Source organism: Myotis daubentonii, chromosome 3 (assembly GCF_963259705.1).
Source record: "Myotis daubentonii chromosome 3, mMyoDau2.1, whole genome shotgun sequence".
In the NCBI taxonomy this organism is placed as follows: domain Eukaryota; kingdom Metazoa; phylum Chordata; class Mammalia; order Chiroptera; family Vespertilionidae; genus Myotis; species Myotis daubentonii.
The window spans coordinates 205731085-205743982 of record NC_081842.1 but is presented as its reverse complement, the minus strand read 5'-3'; the positions used below and the strand labels follow the sequence as shown (position 1 = coordinate 205743982).

Sequence of the window (12898 nt, the reverse complement as noted above, 5' to 3'; positions counted from 1 at the left end):
GCACTTATTATATGCCAGCTGTTTATCTCACTCAGTTTCACACACGTCTTATGGGGATGACATTATATCATAATATGGGGGTAGATGAAAGTATCCCCATTTTACAGGCGATGAAACTGAGGCTTGAAGAAGTGAAGCCACTTGCCCAAGTCTCCTCACTCTAAAGCTGGGGCTCTGATTATCATCTGTGCTTCAACAACAGGTGTCAGCGCCAGGCTGAGGGATGGGTACCTGGTTGTGGACACAGATTGGTATCTGGCGCCTGACTTTGGTGGACTGAGGATGACAATTCCCCAGAGAGACCCAGCTCCTGCCCCTGCCTTCCTCCACCCCCCACAGAAACCACACCATCCCCGAGGACTTCCCAGGGGAACAAGGAAGAGAGGAGGCTTCCTTCCCAACGCTACTGGCCCTGTCCTAGGCCACTCCCAGGTTCCGCAACTAAATATATGCACATCCCCTAGGCCTGGGAGCCGCCAGTCTTGGCAGATTCCAGGAGACTCCTGCACAAGGGGAGAGTCAGGCAACCCGAGGACTGGTGCACAGGCACCCTAATCCTGCAGCTGCAGGGGAGCAACCAGCCTGGCTGACACAGCTGTGCTCATCCTCTCCCGGGAGCAGCCGGAGCTTGGGCCTCATCACCTCTGCCATCCCTCAAGGCCTGGGTACCCCCAGCCTCACCCATCCTGGGCTGGAGTGGGGCAGGCGGAGCACCAGGACAGGGAATGGCCAAACTGTGTACCCCGATCCTGGGGAGAGGTGTCCCACCCCAATACACCCACTCTTGACCAACTCTGCCCCCCAGGTACTCTGCCGTCTCCCCTCCAACCACAGTCCTGAGCGCCTACCTACCAGCATGTTCCTTCTGGGTGGAGGCTGCCTGGCTGAGGGACAGTCTTCCAGGTTCTGGCGCCCCCCGCCGGTAGGAACGAGTGCTCTCGGAGCTGGAAAGCAGGGAGAGGCCAATGTGACCCCCATGCCCAGAGAGCCCCCCAGAGCAGAGAGAAAGGGCTCAGGTGTGGAGTGAGGCTGGGGCTTAGAGTCCACGAGGCCCCTGGCCTCCAGAGAGCTCTGGCGATTTCCCGGTCTACTCCCCACACTCCGAACTGGAAGAGTTTGTAAGGAAGAGAGGACTGGATCCTGGGTTGAAGGCAGGGACAGAGCGAATGCCCCACCGACAGCCTCTAGAGCAGTGGTTCTCAACCTTCTGGCCCTTTAAATACAGTTCCTCATGTTGTGACCCAACCATAAAATTATTTTCGTTGTTACTTCAAAACTGTAATGTTGCTACTGGTATGAATTGTAATGTAAATATCTGATATGCAGGATGGTCTTAGGCGACCCCTGTGAAAAGGTCGTTCGACTGCCAAAGGGGTTGCAACCCACAGGTTGAGAACCGCTGCTCTAGAACAAGCCACACAGGTTCCCACCTTCTCCACTCCAGCTTCAGCAGTCTGCATCCCAGATTCTTTTTTTTTAAAATATATTTTTATTGATTTCAGAGAAGAAGGAAGAGGGAGAGATAGAAACATCAATGATGAGAGAGAATCATTGATTGGCTGCCTCCTGCACGCCGCCCACTGGGGATCAAGCCCACAACCCGGGGCATGTGCCCTTGACTGGAATCAAACCTGGGACCCTTCAGTCCACAGGCCTATGCTCTATCCACTGAGCCAAACCGGCTAGGGCTGCGCCCCAGATTTTTAATCAACATCCCAGGAGCAGGTGTGTAAAGGGGCGAGCGGTCCAATCACCCTCCATTTAAGCTCTAGCATTTCTGTGTGTCATGGGCCTCAGAGCTGGAAGGTATCCCAGTCTTCAGGCAGACACAGTGCAGAGGTGGGGAAATAAGTGGATGCTCAGAGAGGTCAGGACACTTGCCTGGGTTGCACAGCTGGGCTCTCACCAACCTGAATCTGACGGGGGCTGTGGTTCCAGATGTCAGGCTGGGTCGGGAGGTGCCTGGGGGCTCACAGAGACCCTCTTCAGAGCTGGGTGGGGTTTGGTTGGTACCCCCAAGTTCCACGGGACTTGTAAGGCTAGAGGAGGAGGACGTTGGACTGTTCTGGCTCTCGGGGGCCCCAGGAGGCTCTGAGCTCAGGCTGGGGACTTCGGGATGATCTGGAATCAGAAGTGATAAAGCCTGTATTTATCTCTTATTCTGCTCAATTTCAAAGTAGTCTTTGGCCTCTAGGATCTCCCATTCCTCACCCCCCATCTATCTCGATAGCACTGTCCCTCAACTCTCCCCATCATACGGCAGTCTTCTTCACCCACAGCATTCATTCACAACAGCCAGGGCTGGCTTTGCTTCTGCTTATACCTTCTCCTCGGTCTGGTATCTCCTGCTCTTCCCTCAGGCTCAGCTCAGAGGCCATCCCCACCAGGAAGCCTTCCTAAGCCACCCTCCAGTCCCAACAGGACGTGCCCTCTCCCTCCCTGAACTCCCAGAACAAGCCTGTCCATTCATTCAACAAATAGTTCTTGAGAACAGCCAGGCACCGTGCCAGGTGCTGGAGAAATAGTCAGCAAAACACTCAAAGTCCCTGTCCTTTGGGGTTTACAGTCCATAGCACATTGTGCCTTATATTATAAGGGACTGCATTCGTTTTTATCTCCCCCACTGGACTGTGTCTCAGTAGCCCCAAAGGCCTCAAGACATAGTAGATGCTCAATAAATGTGTCTTTCTGTTTTTATTTAAGTGAAACATTGACAGATTTGGAATAAAACAGACCTGGGTTTGACTACCACACAAGGGACTTAGCTGTGGGGTCTTGGGTAGGTTACTGAACATCTCTGTTCCTGTACTTATAAGGGGGAGATGATAACCCCAACCTGTCAGATGACAGTGAGGATGATATGGACTAACATATGTACTGTAAGCTCAGTGCCCCTGCACACAGTAGGCCCTCAATGAATGGCACAATGAGCATTTTTCTGGGCAGCCAACCATACCTCCACTGGTATGTCCTGCACGGCCTTGGACCATGGTCCGAGAAGGGTTTTTGACCGGTAAGGGTGGGGGGCAATCCTCACTCTGGCTCTGAGGGGCAGCTGATCCCAGGTTGGTGATGGTCTCATAGGTCTTGTTGCTGATGTCCATCCTCCCACTGGCCCAGTGGACCTGGGCCGGGGGCTTCAGAGGACAGTGCTGCTGGGACAGAAGTGTTGGAGGGAGGACAGCCTGGTTTCTCCAGTTCACCCTGCCCCTCCCCACACGAGGTCCAATCTGGTTCTAACGGTCTGAGAGGCAGGGGCTAGGACTCACCTTCTCTTCCTCATCCTCCTCACTGTCAGAGCCGGGCTCTGTGGAGACGCCCCAGGAGTAGTGCACGTGCAGAGGGAAGGCCAGGGTCCCAGCCTTGGCCTGTTCCAGCTGCCAAAACAAAGCCTTGGCAGTTCAGAGGGTCTGGGCTCAGAGGAGAGAGAAAGGGTCAGGGTACCCCTCCTTCCCTAGACCTTACCAGCTCCTCACACTCCTTGTGTTGCTTCTTCCTGGCTATGTCCAGAGCTGTTTCTCCTTCCTCATTCACTGTGAGGGGTTAAGTCAGGAGTTTTAGTCAGGGTCAAAGTCGCCTGATAGCTTAGAACAGTGGTTCTCAACCTCGGCTGCACATTAGAATCACCTGGGAATCTTTTTAAAATCCTGATTTCTGGGCCTCAGCCTCCGGAAGTTCTGTTTCTTTGTTACTGATGTTGTGGCCCCACCCCATAACAAAGAAACCGAATTTCCAGAGGATGAGGCCCAGAAATCGGGATTTAAAAAAGATTCCCAGGTGATTCTAATGTGCAGCCAAGGTTGAGAACCACTGGTTTAGAGGTTAAGATGGGCCACTGGAATCAAATTGTCTGAGTTTGAATCCTGGCTCTGCTACCTCCTGGCTGAGTGACCTTGGGCCTTAATTTTCTCATCTATAAAATGAGTACGATACTTGCAACTACCTGACCAGGTGTTGTGAAAATTAAATGAGTTAATATGTGTAGAGCACTTGGCACATTGCCAGGCACATGTCAAGCAGTAAATGGTGGCCATTAGAATCACTATAATTCAGGTGCAACTCATTATTTTTTTGGTTAGGTACTTTCAGAAACAATACAGTGGGGCCTTGACTTACGAGTGTCCCGACTAACGAGTTTTTTGAGATACCAGCTGTCTCTCCGCTGATTTTTTGCATTGATTTGACAGCGTAATTTGAGTTAACGAGCTCCTTAACGAGCTCCTTAACGAGCTCCTTAATGAGCTCGGTCTCTGAACGAATTAAACTCGTAAGTCAAGGCCCCACTGTATTTTATTTTACCTTCTTAGCAGGCCTACTAGGTCAGTGGTATTATTCCCATTTTACAGATGAGGAAACTGAGGCTCAAGAACTGAATGGACAAACCCCACAGTCACACAGGTGGTCAGAGGCAAGCCAGGATTAGGACCCAAGTTGGACCGTGAAGTCCATGCTCATAGCCAGTGCCCTCTGTCTGGGAAAAAGGCAGGGGGTCCCACATGAGGGGGAGTCACGGGTGGGAGTCTGATGGAGGAGGTGTTTGAGCCCCACCTGGGCCAACCGAAGCTCTCCCTTTCAGCAGCAGCTTGAGGCAGTCAGGTTGGTTGTAGAGAGCAGCGTAGTGCAGGGCACTGTTCCCATCAGCAGCCTTGGCATCCAGGTGACCGCTGGGGAGGTATGGTCAGGGAGAAGGAAGGGGAATAGATAGGTGAGGGGTCGGGAATAGACAGGTGAGGGGTCAATGTCAGGGGGAAAAAGAGGAAGAGGAAGAGGAGAGGAGGGAGGGGAGGGAGGAGAGCAAGGCCAGGGGCAGTGTGAGGTCATGGACAGACAGGCAAGGAGGTTCTCACCCATTCTGAATGATGAAATCCACCAGGGGCAGGGAGGCCTGGTTGGCGACTCTGACAGCCAAGTGCAGGGCGAGCTCTCCAGGTGCCTAAATACACATCCATCCCTCTGAGTTTCCCCGGTTCACCTGCCCCCACCCCAATATCACCCCCTTGAATTCCTGCTGTCCCCTGACACCTCCAGATATGAGGCTGCCAGAACCCTTGAGAGATGAGACTGAATGGACAACATGTTTGAGAGGAGGGTGACATCTCTTCCTTCAGTGGCTCTGGCTCCTCTTGCCACCAATAGAAGACGTTTCCCTAACTTGGTTCTTGGCCCTGGGCTCCTCTCTTTGTTCCTCTCACTGCCACCAGGACCTCAGAGAACCTCATGTTTCCGCTGTCACTCAGGGGCCGTTCCAGGTGCTTACCTCCCCGTCATATGGCACTTTCCTGCCCGCTGGACAGCCTACAGAGGTATCAGGCCGCTCAAAGATATGCCACCCCATTTTTGATGTTCAGCAACTCCTGTTGATTTAATCTTTCAAATGTCTCTGCTATTCTCCCCCCGACTCCCCAGTTCATATGATGTTTGTTACTGAAAATGCCATACAGTGGCCTTCCCTGCTCTAATATGACCCACCTTTATCCATTTCCAAAGGTACTCAAGAAAAATAGAGATACTAACAATTTACTGCACACATGCTAGTATTATGCAGTAGGCCCTTTACTCACACGACAATTCTCATTTCAACGTGGGTGCTATCATTTTCTCATCTCTTTCTCAGAGAAGTTAAGCAACCCGCTCTGGACCACACAGCTAGGGAAAGGCAGGGCCCGGATTCTGGCTCGGGTCTGCTTGACTGAACATGCGCTCTTTCCTTTTTACCCCTCTGATGGGTGAGGTTTGAGCAGATGTCAGAGGTGGGCAGAGGGGCGTGATAGCTGGTCCTGGAGGCCTGGGGCATATGTATGTGCGGGTGGGTTATAAGTGGTCCCTGGAGGGGGTTCTCACCTGCCCCTCAGGCCCTGGCAGCAGCTGCCCGAAGTCCTGCCCATTAGCGAAGGCCTCCAGCACAGACAGGAGGTCCTGGTTGCAAATGGCCATCCAGAGCCTCTGAGGCTCGGGTGTGGACCGCCGGGCAAACCTGTGTTCCACATACTTGGCCACGATATAGTCCCTGCGGGCACTCCTGCCAAGGACAACCACATGCAGGACCTCAGTTAGCCCTTCCCACCCAGCTGACCCCTGGCGCCCTCCCACAGGAGACACAGATCTCCGAGAACCTGTCCTGGACTCTCCCAGACCTGAGGCTCCCCTCTCCCCAGACTTCCCGTCCAAGATCTTTCTGAGACCTTGGGAGCTGGGGAAGCGGAATCCCCAGCCAGGACGCCCTCCATCTGAGGGTCCCCTTACATGTCGCTGTCAGCTGAGGGTTTAGGGCCGCCATGTGAGGGCAGCTGGGCCTCCATGACTTCGTTGAAGCGCGTGTTCCCGATGTTCAAGGCCAGCTGGAGTCACAGGAAAGTAAGACGGGGTGGTGAGGATAGCGCCCCCTGGAGGACTGAGCCCTCAGAGGCCCAGCCCTGACCCTCACCTTCCCCTCCTCCCCCTCCAGGCACCCCGCCCCCCTCCCCAAGCTCTGGCTGAGCCACTGTGCCCAGGCCCGCCTCTTGATCGAACCACGCCTGGAATCCACTCTCACCAACAACTCCGAGGGGCACAGCAGGTCCAAGGTGAGGGACTGGATGCGCGAGAAGCGCACGCCCAGCTCGCGGTGGACCCCCGAACACTGGATGCAGGTGAGCACGCCCAGGTTGGTGCTGAGCCACGTGGGGTCTGCGAAGGAGAGCAGCTCGTTCCTGGAGGTGCGGCCCCTCCCCTCCCCTCCCACCTCCCTCCTGGGGGCGGCCCCACCGCCGGACCTGCAGCCCCGCAGTCGCAGCACTGGCCGTTGCCGGGCCCGCTCTTCACCTCGGCGATGAGGAGCTTGGTGAGGTCCTGGAGCTCCCCGTCCAGCCCGGCGGCCCCCCAGGGCCCCGGGATGCCACTGGGCTCCCCCTGGAAGGCACTGCTCAAAGCTTCGTCCTTGCTGTTCTGCAGCACTGACACCCACCTGCGGAGAGTGCATGGGGGCGTGGGGATGACACCCCTGGCCTGGGGTCCTGCCCACCGGGCTCCCCTGCTCCCACCCCCAGGCTGGTCGTGGGGGAGCACTCACGCCTCACACTCATGTTCGTCCTCCGCCTGGAAGTGGTACGTCCTGTTGTCTGTTGGGAGAGGAGGTGTCTGGCCTTCCCTGGGCCCAGGGAGCCCTCACCCGAACCACTGGATCCAGACTGAGCTGTTGTCCCTGAGGCCAGGCTCTGCCAAGCTAGGAGTGGGCGGGTAATGGCAGTGGCCAGCAGAGGGGGCAGTTTCTCAGAAATCACCTCCAAAGTAGGATCCCAGCAAGGCTCTCAGTGGGCAGCTGGGGTTCCAGGTCAGGGGAGGTATTGGAGGGCACAGGCCCCACGCAGCTCAGAGGCAGTCTCCTCTGAACCCACTGCCACCACCCCACCTGCCCCTCGGCCCCCTGTCTGGTCTCCCTGCTCTCCGTCTCTTCTGCTCCCCACAGCCGGTACCAACTGCCAGATGGTTGTTGCCTAAGGCTCTGCTCTAACCACACCACTCCCCTGACCCAAGGCCCCCCTTGGCTCCCGACTGCCAGGAAACAAGATCCAAACCTTTAAGAGGCATTCCTAGGCCTCATCTCCTACGACGCCTATGTGAACCCCACGCTCTGGCTAAACTGGCCCGACCCACGCTCCTGTTTTTATGCTTTTCCTCATGCCAATCCTGTCCCCTGAAATGCCCTCCCCAGACTCTACCTCCTGTGTCCTTCAAGGCTAATGTCAAGGGCTGCCTCCTCCAAGCAGCCTTCCTGATTGCCCAGAGCAGGGCAGGCCTTCCTCTCTTTAATCTTTGACAATGCTATATCTGCTCCTCTCTTCTGGACACCCCCCCTCTTTTTACAGTCCTGGGTCCCCAATCACACCCCTGCCAGAGAGGGCTCCCTAAGGATGAGACTAGGCTTTTCTCAGCCTACGCCTGCCCTGAGAAAGCCTGACACCAAAGACTCCAAAGTAATAATAATTGCAAAATCTACCCCTCCAAGTCCATTCAAATATGCTTTACAGAGTGTCCAGGGCCTAGGGAGTCTTCTGCCTGCAGTAGTGGCTGTTTGACAAACATGTGGAACTGGACACGGGCCCTGGCTCAGCCTCCTGGTGGCTGACAGGTCTCTTGGAGAAGCCTTGGGCAGTGTGGGGAAGGGGGCGGAACTACTCACGAGTCACCAGGTCAAAGCACTTTTTCTCCTCGGGGTTTGGCCTCACTTGGCACGTCAGCAGGGTCAGCTTCACTGGGGGCCGGTTTATCTGTGGGAAGTTGGGGGAGGAGGATGTACGTTACCCTCTGCGTCTCCCAAACTCGTAGGCCCCTGTTTCTCAATCTGTTAAATGGGCATAATCCTGTTCGTTTATGTGTCCCCTCTCCCAGCACCCCCAGGTCGTGGAGTGTGGGCCACCACCAGGCTGGGAGCTTTGGGTCCCATCCTTCCCTCAACACACAGGGCATCTCCAGGAACCTGGATCCAGGTCTCAGAGGGGAGGGTTTGACACTTGTCTGCTCAGAACACCGAGGGGTTGAAAGGACCCATGGTGTTCTGAGACCCCACCCCTCCCGGCCTCACCATGCTGTGTGAGATGGTCAGGCAGCCATACTTGACTCCACACTTCCTTTTCTGCCAGACTCTTCGAATTCTAGGATCCAGAGGATAGAGAGACAATGACCCAAGGCTCACACCTAAGTCCCCTGTAGCAGAAAAACAGAGTCCTGGCCCAGGTCTCCTGAAGGAGGAGACACAGTTCTGTCCATAAGAAGCTCCCGGTCTGATGGGGGAACCAGCTGCACTCTCTGGGAATCCTTATTCTGAAGGGGGCACGTGACCTTCTGAGCGCTTCTGCTCTGATGGAGAAGACACAGTCCCAACTTATCAGAGAGAAGGGACAGGCTCTTGACCGCAACAGGTGAATTAGGGTTAAACACAAAGCAACATGAATATTGAGACGCTAAAAATACAATTAGCAAATCCATGCTCCAGAGCTACTTAACTTCCGTAGATATTAATTGGTTTAACAGAGTTATTCTTCTCTGATAAAAACTGATTTGAAAGTAGTAACAGGGCCCTGGCCGGTTTGGCTCAGTGGATAGAGTATCAGCCTGTGGACCAAAGGGTCCCGGGTTTGATTCCGGTCAAGGGCATGTGCCTTGGTTGCAGACTCCTCCCTGGCCCGGGCCCTGGTCAGGGCTCCTGCAGGAGGCAACCAATCGATGTGCTTCTCTAACATCGATGTTTCTCTCTGTCTTTCCCTCTCTCTTCCATTCTCTCTAAAAATCAATGGAAAAATATCCTCGGGTGAGGATTAACAAAAACAAACAAAAAATAAATAAATAAAAGGTGGTTAAATGTTTAAAAAGAAAGAAAGTAGTAACATGAACACTTCCCATAAGGGCCTATGCATTTCCCAGACTGATTTTTTTACACCCAGGGAGGAAGGCACAGGCAACACTTCCATTTCCAGGCATATTCCGAATATTGCAGAGGTTAAGAGTGAGGGCATGGAGAATCTCTAGCAGTGGTTCTCAACCTTCTGGCCCTTTAAATACAGTTCCTCATGTTGTGACCCAACCATAAAATTATTTTCGTTGCTACTTCATAACTGTAATGTTGCTACTGTTATGAATTGTAATGTAAATATCTGATGGTCTCAGGCGACCCCTGTGAAAGGGTCGTTTGACTGCCAAAGGGGTCGCGGCCCACAGGTTGAGAACCACTTCTCTAGGGCATAAATGCTCAAACAGTGTTCACTGCTGCTATGTTTCTTCGAGTTAAGACCAACCATGGCTTTTAGAAGCTCACATGCCCAGGACTGTGATGGTTTTGCATTGCCACAGAGGAGGGTCCAAGAACCCTCAAGTGATAAGAATAGCCCCCTTGGTCAGTAACTCCAACCATGACATTTACTGCCTGTGTGGCTTTGGTCAAGCTACTTAAAGTTCTCCAAGTCACTTACCCATCACTTTTCTTGTATAGAAAGCCCACCTTCTCCGTCCCAAATTGCTTGTTGCCTTGGTGCTGGTGGATGCTGTAGCCACCTCCTGAGTTCTTCCGGCTCATGTTCTCCTGCTCCCCAGACATGAAAGGAGACCTCAGGGTGGGAAGAGCCCCATTCTGCAGGGGTCTCCTGCGAGGAGACCTCAGGGGACTCTGAGAAGTCTTCCTCCCCCCCTCACCTCCCACAGGGTGTGCCTTTCGGGGGAAAGCACTCCTGGGATGCATCAGGGGCTGACCTCTCTGTTCTCAAGCTGCAGCGTCCCTCGGAGGGAGTCCCGGAGCTGGGTCAGCTTCTGCAGCTCCTCCTCCTGGGCTTGGCGCAGCTATGGGAGAGGGCAAGACCCCATCATCAGCCAGCAGATGTGCCCGGTGCAGAGTCCAGACCAGCGCAGCAGGGCAGGAGCCTCACTCTCTGGGCAGGGGGCAGCTCTTCCACACCCAGCTTCTCCCAGAAGGACAGGGGGCTTGACCACATGCCAAAGCGTAAGGCCCGACTTACTGCATGTACCGAGGCTGCCAGCTTCTCGATGAACGGGGACAGGCTCTGAGCAGCCTTCCAGCCATCTTGGAAAAAGCTAAGGGGTGCGAGGCCAAACAAGGGACCAGAGAGGAATGAAAATGAGAGATGAAACACCAAGTATGGGAGAAGGTGCTCCAAGGATCACCGGGCAGTATAGTCTGATGGTCAAGAGCAGGCCCTCTGGAGTTAGAATGTCTGGGTCCAGATCCCAGTTTACTAGCTGTGTGAGCTTAGTAAATCTGAGCCTCCGTTTTCACATCTGTAAAATGGGGATAACAATAATACCTGCTCACAGGGGCGTGAGGGGATTGAGTGAGATCAAGGGAGTCAATACTTAGGGCCTGACTCATGGAGAGTGCTCAATAAAGAGCTGTGAAAACATTACCAAGACGGTACAGGCATACAGAGTCCTGGGGGTCTGCCAGACCCTGGGCCTGGGCCTGGTTCTCTGCTGCCTGACAGGTTAAGGGGCGAGGAACATGGGGCTAGGGTTGGGGACATGGGGAGAAACCTACTTGTGCTGGGCATGGAAGAACTTGATGAGGCTCTGCAGGAAGTCGGGGCCTTGCTTCATCTGGCTCTCCCCGGCTTTCAGCAGATACTGGGGGGCGGGGAGGGGAAGATGTGCCATGTGAGCAGAAGCTGAATCCTTGGGACAAGGGCCTGCAGTCCCCCTCTTGGCCATGACTGAAGCTTGGTGACATCCCAACGGCCATCTGAACAGGGCCCGAGCTGAGCCTGTGCCTGGGCCCTGGGAGGTGCAGGAGAGGCAGGCGGGAGGACACGTCCCACCCTCCCCCCTCTGGAGCAGCCGTTACCTCGCACATGTGCAGCTGGAAGATGCGCCGCTCCCTCTGTGTGTCCTGGGCCACCTCCCCGTGGCTTCCCCCTGCCACTCGGGCCCGGTCCCTCTCCTTCTCCAGCCTGGTCCTAGGCCCCAAGGAAAGAGAGGCCTGAACATCTCCTGGCCCCTTGCATGCTCCGCCATCCCTACATCCTCCTCTCTGCCACGGGCACAGGAGAGTGAGGGGCCCTCCTGTGTGCCATCAGTGTGGGAGGGCTGGGGGACGCGGTGAACAAGGCAGGTTCGGGGAACCCACTGGATCTTGGGGGAGAAAGACATGAATCAAATCACAGCCGGGAGGAGAGCGGTGGGAGAGTAAAGTGGGGGACTCGACCTTTTCCGGCTGCCCAGGAATTGATGTTTGAGCTGGGATCTGAAGTCTGAGAAGTTGCTTTGGAGGTATCTAGGGCTGGGTAGGAGGACCAGAGCATGTGACGGCCGGAGGCAGGAGGGATCAGGAGCCCAGATGGAGAGGGAGGTGGTTCCAGGTGAGCTAAAGAGGGGCCAGACCATGCAGAGCCTGATTCAGAACCAGTCAAGGTTCTTGGTCTTTTTCCCAAGAGCAATGGGAAGGACTTAAGGGTTTTTATTCAGGGAGGTGATGAGCTCAGATGAGGGCCAGGTGGGAATTGGGGTGACCACCGCTGACTTTGCTGGAAGGAATGTAGCACCCAGTGGGTTGGAGCTTCTGAGCCATGGAGCTTCCTATTTAAAACTTAGAAAACCTTTGTTCTTTTCTTTCTAAGTGAAGACAGAAAGGGCTTCCCATCCCTGTAACTGAAAGTAACTGGGCCTTCTCCCTGTAGATCTTAAGGGTTGTCTGTCCCCCGCGTCCCCCCCCCCCCCGCCCTTTGGGGATGGGGGGAACTGTGCGAAATGCCACACCCATCAGACCACCCGCCCCCAGCCAGGAGAGTATTTCCATATCGGAGGCTGGGCACACGTGACCATGAAACCTGTATAAAGGAGACATCTCAAGTGGGTGCCAGCCCTGAGCAGAGAAGACAGCCATGGGCTGCATTATGAGCTGCATCATTTCCTTCGAGACTCAGTCTTCCCACCTGGAAAATGGGGACCCTTATCTGTACCCAGATGAGATCAGTATGCCAAAGACTTAGTACATGGAAGACTATAGGCCCCTCCAGGCCTCAGTTTCCCATCTGTAAACCGAGGGAGCGATGGCCTGGACTGGTTCCTTCGGGCACTAAAGCTTCAGGCCTTACTGAGGTGAGACCTCTGGGACAGTGTTGAAATGCAGAATCTGTATGTGGAGCTATTTCTCAGCCTTGGAACTGAAGACATTTTGACCATATAATTCTTTGTTGCGGGGTTGGGGAGGTTGGGGGATGGGGTCCTGTGGATGTAGGATGCTTAGCAGCATCCATGACCTCTCCCACTAGATGCTAATCTACCCAGTTGTAACACCCAGAAATGTCCCCTGGGGGTGAGGGAGGGGGTGCAAAATCACCCCTGGGTGAGAACCACTGCTCTAGAGTGGGGTTATGCAGGCTTTTGAATTTTTATTTACATTTTCTCACAAGTGGTTATT

At 54.5% G+C, this 12898-nt stretch overlaps 1 protein-coding gene across 1 annotated transcript in view; it reads right to left on the bottom strand.

Annotated features, from left to right (window-relative positions):
• The window catches only part of ASAP3 (ArfGAP with SH3 domain, ankyrin repeat and PH domain 3), a 48619-nt gene that overhangs the window by 1370 nt on the left and 34351 nt on the right, over positions 1 to 12898 (bottom strand). The window contains 21 exon segments of the mRNA XM_059690852.1: positions 853 to 900; positions 902 to 944; positions 1911 to 2121; positions 2957 to 3152; positions 3270 to 3377; positions 3466 to 3533; positions 4549 to 4664; positions 4848 to 4933; positions 5842 to 6019; positions 6244 to 6338; positions 6533 to 6666; positions 6753 to 6943; positions 7049 to 7097; positions 8159 to 8246; positions 8561 to 8630; positions 9945 to 10054; positions 10222 to 10308; positions 10485 to 10560; positions 11021 to 11106; positions 11324 to 11435; positions 11684 to 11842. Of these exon segments, the coding sequence (XP_059546835.1) occupies positions 853 to 900; positions 902 to 944; positions 1911 to 2121; positions 2957 to 3152; positions 3270 to 3377; positions 3466 to 3533; positions 4549 to 4664; positions 4848 to 4933; positions 5842 to 6019; positions 6244 to 6338; positions 6533 to 6666; positions 6753 to 6943; positions 7049 to 7097; positions 8159 to 8246; positions 8561 to 8630; positions 9945 to 10054; positions 10222 to 10308; positions 10485 to 10560; positions 11021 to 11106; positions 11324 to 11435; positions 11684 to 11842 (2311 nt within the window).